The sequence below is a fragment of the Ictalurus punctatus genome, chromosome 16 (assembly GCF_001660625.3).
Source record: "Ictalurus punctatus breed USDA103 chromosome 16, Coco_2.0, whole genome shotgun sequence".
Taxonomy (NCBI): Eukaryota; Metazoa; Chordata; class Actinopteri; order Siluriformes; family Ictaluridae; genus Ictalurus; species Ictalurus punctatus.
In genome coordinates this window covers 5,152,501-5,172,458 of record NC_030431.2, presented here as the reverse complement: position 1 = coordinate 5,172,458, position 19,958 = coordinate 5,152,501, and the positions used below count along the sequence as shown (strand labels likewise).

The window sequence follows — 19,958 nt, the reverse complement described above, 5'->3', positions numbered from 1 at the left end:
CTGTTCTTATTTCATTAGCTGTCAGAAACTATTACAATTTTAGTCTGTACAAATACAAGTAAAAATGTGTGTTTTCATTGACTTTAAGCGTTAGGGAAGATCACCGTCACATGATGGTCGTTAGTAGATAACATTTAGCAGTTTGCTTGCTTTAAGAAAAACTATGTATTAGTTGTTCAATAATCAGAATATCGATCAGTCCTAATGGACCCTCGGTAGTGTTTACTGAAATAATGGTTCTTGAATTGGTGTCCGAGCGTTATCTTGATAAAACTAATCTGCTTCAGGAGGAGTCCATGGGATGTTTTTACAGTGAAAGGTGTCCATGGTTTAAAAAAGCTTGAGAACCCGTGTACCAGAGGTCTTATGGCTCACCATGCCCGAGTGTGTGTGTCTGAGCAGGATGGCGTGTCCGTACAACAGCGTCCGATGGCCTCCACCTTGTGATGACTTTAAATAAGAGAAAACGTCATAATAATCCAGTCAGCAGTAGGAAATATAGCACTTTAATATACTATCTTATAGCCTGGATTATTAGTAACACAATCACAATGTGAGAAGAAAACAGTTGGGAAAGAATGAAAAATGTAACATACCCATTTATCCAAATCCACATCCTAATGAGGGAAAGAACAGGGGAATAATTGTGGGGGGAAAAGATCATATTCAAACAAGTATTCATCATTCTTTAAACCTGAATAAATTGGGACTGTTCAGCTTAAACTACGATAATGCAGCTAAAGTTACGCTATACCTGCATAGACATGTCCTCGCAATATAGCGTTACCTCCAGGTGATATCTGCTCCAAGTGATTGTACTGAATCATATTATACACCTGCTGAACGTGTCAACACTTCATCGTGACTAGCTGTTAGAAAATGCTATTCAATTTAGACTTAAAGTGTTTTTTCACCTCGCTGGTATGAGAGAGCATCTCCTGTAGAGCGCGTACAGATAATGACTGCTCCAGGATGAAGACACAGATGGCCAGATCAGGTGGCACATTCTGAAAAATAAAACCTGATCACTCATATGTCCATACAAATAACACATTATAACTGATCACACATAGATTTGCATAGCTATAAGTTCTGGGGTGATGATTTCTAATTTTGACATGTATGGATCATTCAGCAAGCATGAAGGAGATGTTTAAAGCTGATCGGTCGTTACCTGAGCGTTAGATGTCGTCTCGAGGAAGCAGAGTCGATTTCCAAATCCCTCACAGGACAAGCAGAGTTTAATCTGCTCCTTCAGTATAGTGGCTGTACACTGTAGCACCACCTGATCCTCCTGCACACACACACACACACAAACACACAATGTATGCATATGTCACTAAAATAATAGAAATGATAATAATATAGAAATATAAAAAGAAAAATATTAAATTATCGTTATTAGTAGTAGTAGCATTGCAGATACTATCCAACTATCCAATTGTTTCATTTTGAAACAAAAAAAATTATATAAAATAATAATAATCCATCCATCCGTTTTCTATACCGCTTATCCTACAGGGTCGCGGGGAACCTGAAGCCGATCCCAGGGACCATGGGGCACAAGGCGGGGTACACCCTGGACGGGGTGCCAATCCATCACAGGTCACAATCACACACACACTCACACACCGGAGTACCCGGAGGAAACCCCCACAGCACGGGGAGAACATGCAAACTCCGCACACACAGGGCAGCGACGGGAATCCAACCCCCGACCCTGGGAGGTGTGAGACGAACGTGCTAAGGCACCGTGCACCCCATAATAAGAATAATAATACAAAAAGAAAAATAATTATTAGTATTAATAATAGTATCCAAGTGTATCACATGCTATTTTGAAAGAGAAAATATAATAATAATAATAATAATAATAATAATAATAATAATAATAATAATGTTATTACATCTTGGTTAATTATTGCTGCTACAGCTAACACAGCTGGAAGACATCAAAGTTTCAATATATGAATTCAGTAGTTTAGCAACCTAGCTAGTCAGAATATCAAACATTAAAGCCACAGCTGTGGACTAACAAAGTCGTTAAAATATCAGTAGAATGTTTTAATGTCCTCTACTATATTAATATAATTTATTAATTTACTATTTAGCAATGTACTGTTTTATCATGCTACTAAATGTTTGACATTTCGCTTCCTGAGGTAATCAGTGTGTCCGTTAGAGCTCGACCGTTAGGGTTTAAAAATAAAGAAAGAAATAACTAAATAAAGAAATAAAGCCTTGTGCGCCAGTTTTTGAATTTTTGAATTGAGCGCACGAGGCTGGTGGAGGCGCCACAGCTGTTCCTCATCAGCGTCACTCTGATTAAACCCGAGGGCCTTTAACCTCTAACACCTCGTCACTTTAACTTATTCAAGAGAAGTAACACTAGGACAAGGATATATATATATTTTTTTTATCATAAGTATAGGTCTTTATTTGTGGCTATAATATCATTTCCATGTTTCTTAATATAGGTTATTAAAGTAATATACTATGTTTTAAATCACATAACCAAATATTTGGAAAAAGAAAATTTGATTACATTAATCACTGCATAATACTTCAAATAAAAAGACTGAAAATTGTGAGCACAGGGAAAAAGTTGATTTTTTTCTTCAAATTTTCCAACTTCCCACTGTACACTCTGTACCTTTGTACATTTACTAGTTTTTTTTTTCTTTATTGTTGTTGTTTACTTGGAAAGGTTCATGCTTTATTATCTATTGAAGTATTACTGTAAAAGTTAACTACAAAGGTGCAGTAAATGTACCCTTCAGGGTGGCACCCCAGGGAAAAGGAAAGGTACAGTATGTTTTCACTGAGAATAAATTAAACGCTCTGACTGAATTTTCGTTTAAAGCAAATCATAATTTATATAAGGCTATTTCAAATTCCATGCAATGCCACATCTGTAATGATGATAAACAGCTGTATATCTTGAATTCTTACATGTCTCGTCCTGATACGACTGAAATGCTCTGTGTGTTAAAATGAGCGTTGAAGTGTGAGATGTCATTTTGTCATGGCAGTGATTTACAGCTTGATGGCGATTTGAATAACCTTGTGATGATAATCTGAGGCTCGAGTTACAGCCAGAGTACATTTATAGGGGATTAAACAATGTGTGTGTGTGTGTGTGTGTGTATCAAATAATAACAGAAATACTCTGTAGTCCACTACCACTGTTTACCACTGACGCTGATCCAGTAAATGTCCATATGAAGTATTTAATATGGCTTTAAATACGTACTTATTATTAACTCCTGAGCTGTGACGACAGTTCTACACTGTACTCCATCATTGTGTTGAATTACTGTATTGTATTGTATCGATTTGTGCTAAATCCTGTTGCAGTAATGATGTTTAATGTTGAACCAGTGCTTCAAAGTGTTTTGAATGTGACTCCATAACCATATCAAAGCTCCTAATAATGCACTGTATCCCCATGATCACGGTCATTAAATCAGAACATCGTGTCATACCACTCTTAAATAGACAGAAACACACAGCTGTGTCTGAGAGAGCCACTAATCCATCCTCACGGTGTAAATATAGAGCTGGAGAAAGAGAGGACGTCACTTTAAAAACACTGAGAGCTGTACGTGTTTTAAATAGCATCTACACGTTTAGCACATTAACTTCAAAAATACAAGTTCTTTGTGAAAGTGAATGATGTTAAATGCTGCTTCTCATTCTTCAACATATTCAAGATATAGGAGAAAGGAATTGATCCTGACACCATATATATATATACATATATATATATATATATATATATATATATATATATATATATATATATATATATATATATATATATATATATATATGTGTATATATATATATATATATATATATATATACACACACACTGAGACTTTATCATAAATTATCCTCCACTTATCACCTAATTTAGATGTCTGTGGAAAAATGATCATCACACACTATATTTATGCAGAATTGTTCTGGGTTTTGTGGCATCTTGCTCAGAATAATGGTCATATTTATTACATGCTGCAGTTTTATTGCAGTTGTGATTAAAATCTGTGGGAGAAATGGTCTTATTATATTAACAATGATATTAAAACTGTATTTCATGATCTGTGATGGTCATACGCTACACTACATTTTAAATCTATTAAATCAGCTTTATAATTAAACCTATTACTATCGTGATTATTATTAGAAACTACATTCATTAAGGTTATGAAGTCTTTTTCAGCCAGTATTGATTACAGGGAGATGTTTCATAAAACCCAGATGAAGCTGTTTTGGTTTCAGGGTCAAAAATCACAGTGTGTGTGTATCACTATGTCTCTCAGCTCTATTATAAATAGATAACAATGCCACACACCTGTTCATGCCAATCTGCAGCTCTATAGCAAAGGAAACAGGATCCAACTGAGTATATGTGTTATAGTTAACACATGTATATATTAATATATATATACACACATATATATTACTTACGGTGAAGGTTATTGCATGTAACGATCATAACGATATTATCACAGTATAGTATTTAAAATGATTTCAGTCCTCAGTCAGAGTGTCCGCATAACTGAGCTCTTGTCAGGATCATGGGATAGAAGACGGCTGTCCTTATCCCGATTTCTGAGTTTATTTCTTCCGAATGAAGCACAGGAGTAGCAGAGATGTTATTTTGAATAGTGTGTGTGCTGACTATCGTGATGTGATGCATAACCGATTATCGTGTAAACACTTACAGACATTGCTAAGTAAATTTTTACACCACCAACAAGAGCCTTTAAAACACCAGAGCTCACACTCCTCACTTTCACCTTCATCACGGTTACCGAATAATACGTTTGGATTAATACACTGAAAGTTGAAATAGTTTAGGATTTCTCCACATGCTGTGTTCTGTTAGAGCTGCCTTCTACAGATCCTTCTTAGAGAAAGCAATCCCATAATTCTGTTCACCAGGCAAGTGTCTATGAAAGTGTGTCTAAAACAGCATGGAGGACAGACATCTGACATTATATTGTAAATAATAAGATACACAAATATTGCACAACAGACTGAAAGCTCTCGTGATGGGAGAGCTCTGATTAATCCGTGACTATAATCCAGATTTTACTCACCGTCCGTACAAACTGAATCTCCTCGTCTCCTTCTCCTCCTTCAGCCATGGTGTCTTCCCTTTATCACTCTCTCTCTCTGTTCACTCCACGAGCCTGCAATCTGTGTGCGTGTGTTTTGAAGGACATTCTTTAGCTGTAGTTCAGAGAGGGACCCTCTCTCTCTTTTTTTTGTACACAGGCAGTGGGTGGACACACACACACACACACACACACACACACACACCCCATCATCACACTCCATTTAACACAACACTTCCTGTGGCGTTATAACCACCCACTCACACTGTGTCAGGTTCACAACTGTTCAAAATAGACAAAATTTAATAAACAACAATAAGTAAAAGAAAAGAAGAATAAGATGTTTATTTTATATAACCCCTTTTACACGTGTATGTGTGTTGTCTTGATCTAACGAACATATGATGACTTCGTCTAATCTTCTGTATGACATTCTGTAGATTTAAATGTTACATTTAATTTTTAATAATAATAATAATAATAATAATAATAATAATAATAATGGTACAAATAAACAGAACAAGTAAATGTTTATTAAGAACAAACAAAAAGTTACAAAATGACTCAGTAAACAGTACAATAAAAGGCACACAAACATTAATCTATAACTTTGTACCAGCATTAAAGCCGGTAAAGAGAGCGTGCTTCCTGTATATTAATACACGTGTATTTTAAAAGTGAAGCAAAAACCAGAGTAACCATGCACAGAGGAAGCGTGAGACGAGTTAGAGAGGTAACGGTTTCCACGTGGTCATGCGCACTTCGTGAGAAGGCCAGCGTGGAGAGTCTCTATAGCGCCTCCTGGAGCCCTGAGGCCTGAAATGGAAGGACGGAGGTGAGAGGTCGAGGGAGAGCGAACAATTCTCACTCACACTGCTGATGGAAAACACGCCGTCAAACGACAGGCAGCTGAAGGACTTGCACGCCGGCGTTTCGCACTGCGGAGAAAGCGGCTCGGTTTCAGAAGCTGTGAAAGCGCACGAGTCTGCGGGGGAACTGAACGACGCCCTCTGCTGGCTCGACGGTGTACAGCCGCCAAACTGCACGTCCCAGTAGGACTCGGAGTGTTTCTCATGCTCGTGGTGACATTCTGTGACGTGACACTGCTGCTCAAACATCTTGTCCAGGTCGAATTCTTCCACTTTCAGCGTCTCGGACGTCACACACTCGTTAATCTGGGGATTTTCATTCTCTTCTGATTTCTGTGATGATCCAATCAAAGTGAGATCTTCTGAAGGAGAAGAAGGACTTGGTGAATGATCTGGAAGCAGCTCCTCGTTGGGTTCCTCGGAGTCTGTTAGATCGTCGTTGAGCTCCAGGAAGGCCTGCTGATCCTCCTGAACGGCTTCGTCACTGAACGAGCGGCTGAACCGTCTCGCTCCCTGTCTGCGCAGACGGACCGTCGGGGTTCGGAGAAACGAAGCCAGAAGGCTGAAGCTCCTGAACCTCTCAGCCATCGAAAGCCGAGGATTCGCCTTCTTTAGATCCGAATCAGACCCTTTCTCCTTCTTCCGCTCGTGAAATGTGCCGGATCTCCTCCTCAGCTCTCGCCCTTCCTTTCCTTTTCCTCCAAACTTTTTGAGAGGCAGCCTGACAGACGTGGACCACATGTCCTCATTAAACGTGGTCTCGTTTGTCAGAACTTTCTGCTGAACTTTGTCGATCTCGTCCGAACGTGGATCTAAAGCCACCTCGGGCATGCTGATGGAGCGTCGTGGTCCAGAACGCTTCTTCGAATTGCTTTTCCTCTTTTTCGATTTGGAAAGTGGCTCCGTTTCCTGTTGCTCTTTCTTAACTCCATCTCCTGTCTTTGGACTTTCTGTCCCTTCCTGTTTCTGGCTCTCCTTCAGAATCACGTCGTATTCCACAATGACTTCCGGATATCCGTTGTCGAGCAGAACCCAGTGCTCGTCGTCGTGCGCTTCCTCGCTCTCCTGCTGCTGACGTCCTCGTAACGTTCCCTCACGTTCGGAACCTGACGCATCGCCAGGGTTCTCCACAAAACTGCAGTTGAGAAGCTCAGGATCGTCGTCCACTTCACTCCCGATTACAACTGCAACACAGAAACAGAATTTAAACAGAACGGTTCTGAAGCAAAACCCCAGATTTCCAGGAGGCCACAGAGAACATGAACACGGAGCAGCTCACTGACTGAGTCCAGATCAGTGACCGTGTTGTTATGAGTGATGTGTTCCCGACACATTTCTGTTTCATAGGAGAATATCTCACACAGCGTTTTTAATCAAATAAAATCCGGATTTTTTTTTTGTGCTAAAATAATGTTATAGTAAAAATAATAAACGCTCCAAACCTCGTCCCGGTTCCTCTATCAGTATTAAGGGAATTTTCAATGAGTCGCCGCTGTCGGAGTTCGACAGAGTCTTTTTAATGTGGTGGAGTTTTTTGCAGGAGCTCGAACACTTTTCAGGGTCGTCACACGGCGTCACACTGAGAGCCTGCACAGAAAAAAAAAAAAACAGCATTAAAATCAATTCATCGAGTCCAACAACTGATTTTTATTCAGTTTATTTCCTCCTTTTGCTGGAGAACTGAAGAGAAATCTAGCTGAATATCCCGATCGCTTCAGTTCGGAAAATAAATGCATACATAAGCCATAAATTTAACAGTGTTCATTACTGCAGTCTCTAAATGACCGCTCACACACACACAGTCCATCAGTACACAATCAGAAGTTCTTCAGACTGATGTGACTGAGGAACTGGATTGGTGTTGGAGAGCGTACCGGACTGCCGCTGCTGCTGCTCGACATGGAGAAGAAACGGAGAGATCTCCTCCTGCGGCGTGCACGCTCCTCCTGCTTCGGAGCTCTAAAGGGGGGGAAACACCACCACCACACAAATGACATTAAGACACAATTCTCCAGCAGAAGCAGAAATGTGAAGACGACTGCAGACTGACGTGAAGTAACGAATCGTTTCTACTCCAGACGTTCCACTGACTCATAACCTTTAGAGCTATTAAGATGAAAGCAAGACAGAAGAACTTCTTTAACTCTCATTTCATTTCACTGAAGTTGATCATTTCCTGGACGCACACTGCGTAATAAACTCACCGATGCGTCTTCCTCTGCGCTCGTACTGGAGTCCTCTTCTCCGAAACACTACGGTGGGAATCATCGCTGCTCTTCACCTCCTGAGGACTCGGACCTCCTGTCGAATCTGATTACATACGGTCTGATCATTACTCACTATATAATCCGATTTGTAGTGAAGCTACACAGGGTGCTGCGTGGTACAGAATATAATCCTGCGAGTGTGACGTAACGAGCATTCCATATTATTTCAGTTACTAAAAAGCCTTCAAGATTGATTTATTCATTCAATTTCCTGCTAAACTCTACTATCCTACAGTCACTTAGGTTCCAGAACGTTTGTTAGGTTCTAGCAGGTTCTAGGGTCAAATCCCAGCGCTGTTCTCAAACCCAAAGTTATCGTGATTCATGTGTTAAAGTATAGACAATCCATCGTACGTTATGTTCTTTATGTTTAAATCAGAAACTCCTCTGGTGTAGGACTGTAGGCTACTTTTAACTTTTATTTTCAATCATTATAACATTATCATCTTTAACGTTTAATATTTATTACTGCATTGATTGTTAATTTTACAACTGTTACTGTATTGCATTAACAATGTAGCTTCACCTGGACTTTCTGTCATAGTGTACTGGGTCTGACAACTAATACTGTTATTAATAATAATAATAATAATAATAATAATAATAATAATCATTTATAATATTACTCTGATTTTGCAGAAATGAACTCACCGTCTGCCGACTGGCTGCTAATGGACTGCGTGTCGGCTCGGAGGTCATGCAGCGAACGCCTGCAAACTCAAATAACGGAAATAACCATCAAGGATGCAGAATACAGGACATCAGACTGAATTAAAGACCCTCATCATTGTTCTAAACAAATCTGATGAAAACGAAGTCTGTGAGTGGAAAAACAGAATAATGTTAAATGTCTGTACCTCTTTCTGGCAGATCCACTCACTTCAAGCGCGCCGTCCTCTAAGGCTTTGCGCTTCACCGTGTTTGGAGACTGAGGCGTGGGACTTTTGGACAGCGGAGGTCCTGTTGAACATTTTAATAAACACCGGTGTTTACGTCCACACGCATTAAACCTCTCACAAAAATGCTGCTGGGGTTTAATCTGGACACAAGCTAACTCTCTACAGTAGAATCAAAACAACGCGATGTCCCCTTTTTCTTTTTTTACAACAAAACATCAAACAGTCGAGACGTGTTCAGTGTCCGGAGTTTGCTTTAAGTACTGAAACTACGAGGTGTTTATACAAACAGGAAAAACGCAAAACACTGTTGTGACACTGTGAATCTGAATGTTTGGATAAAAGGATGATCTGATGATGATGATGATAACTGTGTCAGATGACGGTGCTGTTCTACCTGATGTAGCATCTAAGGACAGAGAGGGACCGATGGGCGTCCTACCGGACTTCAGTTTAGAAAAAGCATCCACAAATAACTCTAAAAAACAAATAAATAAACACATTAAATAAAAGCAGGAAAAAAAAGTGTGTAGAACTCGAGACAGACGCTTAACGTCACCTCCGACGCTCCTTCTCCTCTGTCTGCACAGGCTGCTGTACACACTGAGTCTGGCTCGCTTGTTCAATAAAGCGCCCTCTAGTGGTGGGGTGGAATCGCTCGCCTTCACCGCTCCCGGTGCGGCCAGTACAAATAAGGGCACGACTCCTTAAAATAAAATAAAAAACACTCCGTATGTTAATTAAACACAGAGAAGCGTTAATCTGTCGAGTAAACAGCAGATGTAATCATGAGCTGGAGGCGTAACCGATGCGCTCAGCGTGTAAGATGAGGGTTCTGATGGCTGCAGCCTGCTGCTCCAGCTGTTTCTCTGTGAGGAGGGTGAGGCGACACGTCTGAGGCGAACATGGCAGCAGGTTAGGAGCCATGACCAGCGCTAAACTGCTCACCTCCATCCTGTTCTCATCACACCTACACACACGGAAGCAGACCATGTTACCCATCATCACTACAGCAACAATATACACACACAAGCTGCAGGATCGTACCTGAGTGCGACGCGCCTGAGGAAGCTGCAGACGTAGCGCAGGGTGCGAGTGTGTACCGGAGAGAGCAGGGACATGAGCAGCAGCGTGGCTCTCTCACTCGCACCCGTGTCCAGAGTCTGGGCGTGGCACAGCGCCACATGCAGGTCCTCTGCGATCAGCGGCTCAGGAAGCTCGCGCAGGAACTGTTTCAGCACCGACGCCACGTCACACGGCTGCAACAAAGCGTCACGGGGAGGCAGGAAGATCTGCTCGCCCTTCTCCAGGTCCGTCTACGAGAACACAGGAGGGAAGAAGACACTCGCCTGCCTTTCCTTCACGCTCTGGACCACTGGTCTCACACGCGAAATTTGACTTAGAAATAAATTATTTAAGCATGAAGCAGCAATCAGACTGATCACAGACGATATCTGAATGGGGGAACGGTTCATTATTAAGCATAGAAGACTCCTAATGTCAATGCAATAACTGACAATAACTGGGCTAAGAAGGAAACAGGAAGAAAGTGTGCTGTTAGAGCTGCTTTAAATCAAAATGTTGTCAAATGAGAAATGCTCACTCACTCACTCACTAAAACTCCGTTTAAACGTATTATTACTGACACATTTTAGATAGAAATCCTACCCCGTGTTTAGCAACGAATGCTGTGTGTTTGCAGCGTCTTACCCTCAGAGCTCGGATTCGGCCGAGAGAACCGGTCTTCCTGAAAATGCCCTCAGTGTGCAAGTGCTGAGATAAATACTCACACGCCTCCACCAGGAACCTGGAAACCAAACGCAGAACCATCAGTATCCAAAACATGAAGCAGACATCTCATTAAAAACAATGAAGAGTGAACATACAGCGGCACGGAGCCGTCCACTTCAGCCACATGACACTGAGGGAGAAACTGAAGACCTCGACCGAACGCAAAGTGCTGCTGTAGTGTCTCCTACGATGGAAAGGTCAAAGGTCAGTCACGTGGATAAGGAACTTGCTCTGTCTATCTGCATCCCGCACAAGTTGTGTATTTAAGTGTTTCTGTTGTCAGTATTAGACCTGTGACAGGCATAAAGATCCATTTTCATTTGTAGAATATCCAAAACACACACACACACACACACACACACACACACACACACACACACACACACACACACACTTCAAAACAGGTTTCTTCCTCACATTTGTAAATGGTAGTATTTCTATTCACCTTCTCACAATCAGCTCATCCCAAAAAATGTTCCTTCACTCTGTGTGTGTGTGTGTGTGTGTGTGTGTATGTGTTTGTTTTGGGAGAAACTAAACCCTGAAGAAATAACACAAGACTTGATTGTGTAAGTGAGGACAAAGTACTGAGCTCTGCTGTACCTGCTCAGGTGTTCTCTCTCCGTGCAGGAAGCTCTTCCAGTTCCTCACGCGCACACCGACCGCTTTCAGCGCGCGCACCACCGCCAGCACGCGCGCCCGCTCCTCCGGTAGAGAAGGCATGGACAAACCGGCGCTGTTTACACTTTAGACCCGACACGAGACACGCCGGAAATGCAGCTTAATTGCTAGCCCAGATCCCTGCTCGAGCCCATCGGAACGTCACCACGTGACTTGTCGGATTTCCGGTGACACGACTAACAATAAAACGTTCTGTTTTCTCTCTCCATGCTACTACCTACACGGAGCGACATTATCGCATCAGCGCCCTCTTGTGGACAATTTACTCTATCTGCCCAATTAGAGAGCAACTATTTAATCACGTGACTTTAATTTTTAAAACCCTTCAATATTGTGCTAAAAAGGCTATTATGGCCAGTCTTTTGGAAAAAGAAACAGTTTGAACTATTTCAGACGTTTTCTTTTTTTTTTTTTTTTTTACACCGGATGTAATGACCTTCACGCGATTTGGGGATTTTTATTAAAATGCATCAATTAATGAAAACTCCTCTGGCTGACCAATCAGAGACGAGCTTTCTCCTGCTGCAGTTTAATTCTTCATTTTTGCAAGTTGTCTGTGATAATATTACAAATTTCACTTCTTTAATCTTACTGAATGGTCATAACTCGCTCTAGTGAATAAAAAATTGTTTATTTTAATCCATTCAATCTGCACTAAGAGCTTTATCCTGGTCAGCGTGCTGGTGGATCCCAGGAACACTGTGGACGACTGATGTGTCGTTTGCGCAGGAGTCGACTCTTTGAACCGCCGGCTCTTTTTTGGTGAACCGACTCTTATTTCTGAAGAGCCATTTGCAAGAGATCCTGAAAATATACTATATCAGTGTTCTATGTTTGTTATTCTGCGACACCGTTCAATACACACAGTGTAATAACAAAAATGATTCAGTGAATCTAATCAACATCTGATCAAACATCACGTTTGGCACAGCGTGATGTGGAGTCGGTTCAGGTGAACTCTCGTGTGTAACTCTGTATAGTGTAGTAGTGAATTATCAGCTATCAGAATAAACAGACAGAAATCTTCTTTAAATTCTACTTTGATAAAAGTTAAGGTCAGATTGAGGAAGTATAGTTTATTTATGGAGCATCTTATTATGTTTATATATATATATATATGTTTATATATATATATATATATATATATATATATATATATATATATATATATATATATATATATATTTAAAGCGTTTTACTTTAAGTAACAGATACAGGGCAAAATATAAAGCACTGAACGATTATATAACTATACAATGAACATTTTAAACAATAGATTAATAAACACCAACAATTTTGGATAATCCAGAAAAAAATCTGCCAGTGAGTCATTTGGGAACCGAGAGTCAGCTCTTATTAGTGAAATGAGTCGACTCATCTGACTCACAGAAAACAGTCGGAATTTCAGGTTGTAACTTTGTAAACAGGACCTCATCCATAAGTCTCACCTCAGTGGATTATAAATCTGATCTGAGATCATTCAGTAGTGTATTTCAGTAAACAGAACAAAGTGTAAAGCTGATTAAAAACATCCTTTAGTTCTTTTTGACTGTAAAAAAAAAAAAAGCATCAGTGCATCGTGTTCAAAATAAATGTTAACTTTATTATTTAACATGACATTTTTGTTGCTGCACTTACACTAAAGCAGTGAGCTGTGTGTAATAAGTTTCACTGCACTGTACAGAGTCGTTTGTCGTTATTTCTCTGAATATTTTATTTAAATTTTGACAGGGTCAATATGGACATTTAAAACACAGCACATCATGATCAGCACCTGTGCAAAAGACACAAACGTAAAAAAACAAACACGCGTGTATGAAGTTGGTGAAGCAGGCGGTTTATTGATGGAGAGTTCTGATTCGAGTCTCAGCTCTTCAGCCAGGATGAAAAATCACAGAGGTCTGAAATTTAGAGTAGATTTTTATAAATAATGACATTCTGTGTATGGAGTTCGGTTTCGGACGCTCACAGCTTCATGTTGGCCACGAAATCTTCTCCTTTCTTGATGGAACCCTTGAGTTCAGCCAGAGCTTCAGACACAAGTTTCTCCTCGAACGCAGAGAGCTTCCCCAGGCCCAGGTTCTTCTCAATGCCATTTTTCTGAAACACACCGAAGAGGATGAGTTTAATTATATCTCTCTCTTTACATCTGCTGAACGAGGATCTGGTCTGTGTGTGTGTGTGTGTGTGTGTGTGTGTGTGTGTGTGTGTGTGTATATATATGCGCTGTACCCCGAGCAGCAGAGGTGTGGAGAAGTATTTACACTCCGTCTCCTCTGACCGCACAAACGCACATTCCACCACTCCCTCTTTCCCATTCATGGCGTCAAGGAGAGAGAAAGTGAAGCGAGCTCCAGCGTAGGCCATCGACAGAGTGGCAGAACCTGAAACACACACACACACACACACACACACACACACACACTATATTATTAACCCCATGGAATCCTCAGACCACCCCGTGTCCCAGTCTGTCACGACATATTCTCATGAATAACCTCGAGACGGTGGCAGGATGAAACAAACGTAAAAGAGCAGAACTTGAGCTTTCACATGATATCTAAATTATGTCTTTTTCCTTAGTGGAAGCGAAGCTGTCTCGTTTTAAATATTAAACAAGATTATTTACTTATTTTGCACCTCTTACTTTAGGAAGTAACAAAACTCCACTTTGTTCAGGATGTTTACCTCATTAATCCAATACATTTTTATAGACTATTTTTATAGGACTGTGTACCTGCTCCTGCTTTGGCCTTCACCACCTCAGTTCCTGCCTCCTGAATTCTCTCAGTCAGAGCGGAAAGCTGATCAGCGGGAAACTCCACCTTCGGGGTGCACTACACAGCGCAGACACAACACTAATCACTTCAGTATATTAAGTAGATGAAATCAACACCAATGCACCATCAACACCACCGGTGAGCCTAGTCACATCACGCTTTCACTATTAAACACGCAGGTCTGAGTGCGCATCTTCCTAAAACTAATGATACATAAAACAAACTGGAAAGCTAAACAAAAAATCTTTAAAAAATTATTTCAAGTTTTAAATTATATTTCTTTCCACACAGGAAGCAGGTTTAAAAAAAAAAATTAAATCACATATGAAACTAGAACAATAAAGTTTGTGAATAAACTTTGATGTTGGCTTGACGGAACCCGTTAAACAGGCCGAGAGTACAAGGATATTAAAGCGCTCTCATCACTGATTTTAAAACGTTTATTAGATAAATGCGTAACGTTAAAGACTAAAGGTTTGGAAGGTGTAAAGGTTAAAGTCTTCACACGCTGCTATGATATTCCAGCATGTTGCTATGTAGTTGCTATGCTAATCCCAGTAGGTTGCTAGGGTGTTTCAATATGATTGCAGGAAGTTGCTAGGTTGTAGCTAGTAGGTTGCTAAGAAAACTCGGCCGGTTGCTAGGGTGTCATGTAGTTGCTAGGAGTTAGCTTTTTCCCCCTTTAATTACCTGTGAAATCAGAGGGATGATGGTTTTTCCAGCATGACCTCCAATAACAGGCACGTTGACGCGAGCCGGATCGAGACCCTGCGGACAAACGCAGATAATCAACAATAACGTTTTAAAAAAAAATCTAAAGAATCAAAGATTTAAAACTGCACCTAAAGGATAAAAAGATGGAACACAGGACTGTAAACAGAGAGAGAGACAGAGAGAGAGAGAGGACCAGTTGGACATGTGACTAACTTTGAGCTCAGCGACGAAGGTGTTGGCTCTGACGATGTCCAGCGTGGTGACTCCGAACACTCTGTTAGGGTTGTAAACACCATGCTTCTTCAGCACCTCTGCAGTGATGGGGATGGTGGAGTTCACCTGAAAAACACAGCCCACCTCTGTTTAACACCTCTACAGCAACAGGAAGTGCACACACACTATATAATGCAACTATATTTCCCCTAAATGACAGAGTACACATTAAAAATCCAAGCAGTAGAGGTTCCTCACAGGATTAGCGATGACACAGATCATGGCCTCAGGGCAGTGATGGGCACACGCATCAACCAGAGTGGCCACGATGGTGGCGTTTGTGTTAAACAGATCATCACGAGTCATACCTGTAGAACAGAAAAAACACACACACACACACACACACACACACACAGTATTAACAGAGCAGAACTAACTGCAGAAAGTAATGAGGTGTAACTGCAGGTGTATACAGCACTGTTTATTCATGTACAAAACTGCAAAACACCACAAACAGGACAAGGAAAAAAGGTGAAAATTAATAGACATGTGGACTAGAAGCAAACAGAAATAAATAACAGTTTTACTCAGTTTAAATTTTAACACACACACACACACACACACACCGGGTTTACGGGGAACTCCGGCAGGAATAACCACCACTTCACATGCTTTCAGAGCCGCGCCCAGCTGATCAGCTCCAATAAAACCTACACACAAAATAAACACTTCATTAGTCTATAACACATTTAAAAAATAAAAAATTATGACATTAGATATGTGTATGTGGTGAATTCTGAGTAAAATCATCAAGTTCACAAACTAAGGAGGATTTCTGAAACTTTAGCACTGATGTTGAATGAATAAATGTCAGAATGTTGTTTTTGATATTCCCGTACCCGTGACCTTGGCTCTGGTCTCGATGTGGCTGAGGTCCGCGGCGACTCCGGGCGTGTGAGCGATATCATACAGAGAGAGCTCGCTCACCAGAGGACTGTTCTTCAGCAGGAGGGAGAGCGGCTGTCCGATTCCACCCGACGCTCCCAGCACTGCCACCTTCGCATTGCTCTACAGGGATAACAAAAACATCTAGCATTCAGACATGCAGGTAAATCCTCCTGCATCGGGTCTGAACTCAGTGCGCTGCAAACGGAAACCTCCCAGTGTCGCGTTTCTGGGTTTTAACCTTTTGACCTTCAGAGCCGGTGAGTCGGATTAATCCCTGACCTGAATCGGGGTTAACCTGAGATTAGACCGTCTCCTAACACCGATTACATTAATGAAGATGATTGTGAAATATGACCTGATAAACATACGCAGCAAGTTATATATGGAGAGCACATTTATTTCTTTCAGTCTGCCATCAACATGTTAATACGAAGCCAAATAAAAACTTTATGCACCCCCTAAAGCAATAATAAATATTAAAGTTGAAATAAAAGAAGAGCAAATGGATTTCTAACATTACATTAACTTGTTCATACTTCTGTGAAAAGTCCGTGTCAAAAATAATACATTTTTAAAAAATTATTTGTAGGAGGTGAAAGTGTAAATGTTGTACTTTTCATACGAAATCAACTTTAATAAGAACTGAACAAAAACGAGCTCTGCAAAATGAACTTTGTATATTATTTTATATTATAACACCCATGTAAATTAGGTTTATTATTTGCCTGCCTGGTACAATCTGCTGTGTGAAGTTTATTTAGATATAAAACACAGAGATATAAATAAAGATGCTGCTTTATAGCCTTTCAGATCCGCAGCACAACCACAGCTGAGAAAATGTCAAGCTAGCATAGCATGCTAATCTACGCTACTGTACAGCTAAGAGCTACACACCAGTCAGACAGTGTAATGCAAATTAGAGTTCACAATTCACAAAATATATATATATATGAAGGTTAAATGTTAGGGTTAAACCATTTAACGCTATTATTTTAGCGCCCGTTAGCCACAAAGCTAACTCTCGCCACCACAGAGGTGACGTTCATAGCCAAGCACGCGCCTCTTCTCATCCTCACCATTTCGGGTAAATGTGTTTTTTGTTTGTTTTTTTTTGTTTACCTGAGAAGTTGTGGATAAACAGCGCGCGAGGCTGGCGGATGGTCTGGCGATTCGTGAAAACATATCAGCGGTGTCCTCTTAACGTGCGTCTTTATCATAAAAGTGAAATGGAGCCTCTCCTGACGCACTGTGACTCCAACGTCCTCCAGCCGGGTCGAGAACGAAACCGCGGCGCAACCAAACCCACGGGCGCGGGGAGGGGAAAGCTGAAAACATGGCATCTGATTGGTCCAAAGCAGTGTCAATCATAATTTCCTGCGAAACTCGCTGACGATTGGTTCGACATTTGTCCAGGTGATACACGATTGGTCACTCGAGTACCTCAGAATTCCTTCACTTAATTCTACGTAAAATCTAGATAAGACAAGAGAATAATTAATTCATTAATGTTGAAAGCTGGAAGACATTTTTTTATTACTCTTAAAGAAAGTAAGTTGTTTGACAGAATTTCGTGTTTATTTATTTAAAAATATTTTTAAATCACACTTCATATCGTCCTCCATATTCAACATCTTCATTCTTGCAAGTTATATTATAAGATACCATGGAGCGGACAATAAGAATGTAAAGAGAGAAGGCACATTTGTCATTTTCGTGACAACAATATAACAATAATGTAACTGCTACAATTTCTAAATTGCAAGAAAATATTTTTTTTTTAATGTTTACTGGTTCCGAGTAGTCGTTAAAAATGTACCTGGGAAGTTTTAAAACAACTTCATTATAACATCTTATTATAATATATAGTTTCATACAACATTTCTACATGAAAGTAGAACAGCAAGATCGAAAACTATATATATATATATATATATATATATATATATATATATATATATATATATATATATATATATATATATATGAAATATTTTTTTACACAAACCGTCCACACTTTTGAAATGTACTGTCCAATAGCTGTATGACTTTTATCCAACCAGTGCTCGAAACCTGATTAAGGGCTCTATCCGACATGTAGTACACTATATATGGCGCAAAAACACCGCTGTTTTACTCTCTATGTAGTGCGCTAACGTAGGACTCAGGGGCTGATTTGGGATTCGCCCGATAATTAGTACGCCATTTTATAAAACCCCGCCTTTCTCTCGCTGCGGCGTCTCCTCACCGACCAATCAGCTATCACTATTCGGAACGGCTCAGCCAATAGGAAGACGCGTTACACTCGCTCCTCGCGCCGTATTTCCGGGGCTGCTTCAGGAATGTAAACTATTCAACATGGAGACAGCAGTTGATAAGCTGGAGGCGATGGTAAGCTCTGAGGTTGATTTTTATTTTTATATAAAATTTTTCAACCAGACTGTTTAATAAGATATAAATCATCAACGTGTGCTTATCGTTCAACGTCATTTATCTTTAACGTATATATCGTATGTTCCAACGCTAAATTTCGTCCATCGCCTCAGCTTGACGCTGGCTAACGGCGCGCGCGCGCGCTCTAAGGCGAGAACATACCCCAAAACACATCTCGCCTGCTTTTTATTTAATAATTTTTACGTGAGACATTTCCTAACACTTAAAGGTAACTAGGTCGCCCCGTTAATGCTGTTATAGTGAGTAAAAGGTGAAAACTGTGGCTCACGGGCAATAAAAGTGGTCATTTTGCTGTTACGCGCCGTACGACGAGGACAACGAGTGGGAGAGTATATGATGCGCGTTCACGAGGAGGCCGTGCCCGCGTTCCCGGGAATGCGCGCTCACACGCGTACCGAGGGGCTCGCGCGCACGCTCCACGTCCATGACCTTTGAGGTCTCAGAGTTTCAGAGTTAATAAAATAAAACTTTATTTATTACAGTGTAGGTGAAAACGTACACACACATAGCATGATATCAATGTGTAGCATAAAGATAAAATTTGCGTTAAATAAGAGATAAACTACAAATTCCTGTTACATAACAGTGGAATACTGTTAACAGTGTGAGAGAGCACAATGTACAGGAAAGGACACATACACACACACATACACACACAGGTGCTGTAAAGGGGTTGATAAAGCAGGAGGCCCGGCTTTAATGCACAGACAGGTGGAGAGGCGAGTACGTCTTTTTCCTCAGGATCTCCAGCCACTCCTCGAGGTGGGAGAGAGACAAAATCCATTCAGTTCCACTTTGCTCGATGGTGTTTATTTATATATAGAAGGCAGCACTAACTGTAAACAGGTAAATAAATCAGGTGTGAGCTCAGGATTATGCGTGCAGTGATGTGGGACTCGGTATCGGTCCTGTAGGGATGGAGAACGAGGATGAGGAAAGAGTTATATTAAATGTTGTCATTTCTGGTCAAATGAGAGCACAAGACGAGGAGTGTGTATCAGCAACGACCCTGCAGCTGGCAAACATGCAAGTGGGAGATAGACATGAAGAAAAGAGAGTCAAATTAAATAAATAAATAAATAAAGCTATGCATCAGTTCCTCCAGGGTCCTGAAATCTACAACAACACTGACTTGATTCTTTATCTAAAGTAACTTCATTACAATTGATAAAGTTGTATGTATGGTCTTGATGAAGGCTGTATGAATGGCCTCTGTCGGCTG

The 19,958-nt window shown here is 40.6% G+C and overlaps 4 protein-coding genes across 11 annotated transcripts in view; 1 reads left to right on the top strand and 3 right to left on the bottom strand.

The window, feature by feature from the left end:
* ryr1a (ryanodine receptor 1a (skeletal)) overlaps positions 1-5,265 on the bottom strand; it is a 56,930-nt gene extending 51,665 nt beyond the window's left edge. For all 8 annotated transcript variants that reach the window (XM_053686590.1, XM_053686591.1, XM_053686593.1 and 5 more), the window contains exons 1-5: positions 5,109-5,265; positions 1,175-1,294; positions 915-1,007; positions 597-617; positions 376-450 (exon numbers count right to left, since the gene is read on the bottom strand). In XM_053686590.1, coding sequence (XP_053542565.1) covers positions 376-450; positions 597-617; positions 915-1,007; positions 1,175-1,294; positions 5,109-5,156 — 357 coding nt within the window. In that variant the 5' untranslated portion in view covers positions 5,157-5,265. The remainder of the gene's footprint in view (positions 1-375; positions 451-596; positions 618-914; positions 1,008-1,174; positions 1,295-5,108) is intronic.
* Positions 5,266-5,639: 374 nt separating this feature from the next.
* On the bottom strand, positions 5,640-11,884 carry zgc:153345 (uncharacterized protein LOC566129 homolog). Its single transcript, XM_017488404.3, has 13 exons — positions 11,553-11,884; positions 11,045-11,133; positions 10,869-10,965; positions 10,206-10,474; positions 9,965-10,128; positions 9,718-9,864; positions 9,556-9,636; positions 9,120-9,222; positions 8,914-8,972; positions 8,200-8,305; positions 7,870-7,954; positions 7,438-7,582; positions 5,640-7,179 (listed from the first exon to the last, which is right to left on the bottom strand). The coding sequence occupies exons 1-13, from the start codon at positions 11,670-11,672 to the stop codon at positions 5,852-5,854; spliced, it is 2,793 nt and encodes a 930-aa protein (XP_017343893.1). The 5' UTR covers positions 11,673-11,884; the 3' UTR covers positions 5,640-5,851.
* A 1,657-nt stretch (positions 11,885-13,541) lies between these two features.
* Positions 13,542-17,529, bottom strand: mdh2 (malate dehydrogenase 2, NAD (mitochondrial)). Its single transcript, NM_001201201.1, is given in 9 exon segments — positions 13,542-13,730; positions 13,863-14,014; positions 14,368-14,467; positions 15,101-15,178; positions 15,338-15,463; positions 15,596-15,705; positions 15,964-16,047; positions 16,237-16,405; positions 17,405-17,529. Coding segments are annotated over 9 exon segments (1,017 nt in total). The 5' UTR covers positions 17,468-17,529; the 3' UTR covers positions 13,542-13,595.
* Positions 17,530-18,633: 1,104 nt separating this feature from the next.
* Positions 18,634-19,958, top strand: part of ska2 (spindle and kinetochore associated complex subunit 2) — a 5,383-nt gene continuing 4,058 nt past the window's right edge. Inside the window, exon 1 of the mRNA NM_001200510.2 lies at positions 18,634-18,673. Coding sequence (NP_001187439.1) covers positions 18,641-18,673 — 33 coding nt within the window. The 5' untranslated portion in view covers positions 18,634-18,640. The remainder of the gene's footprint in view (positions 18,674-19,958) is intronic.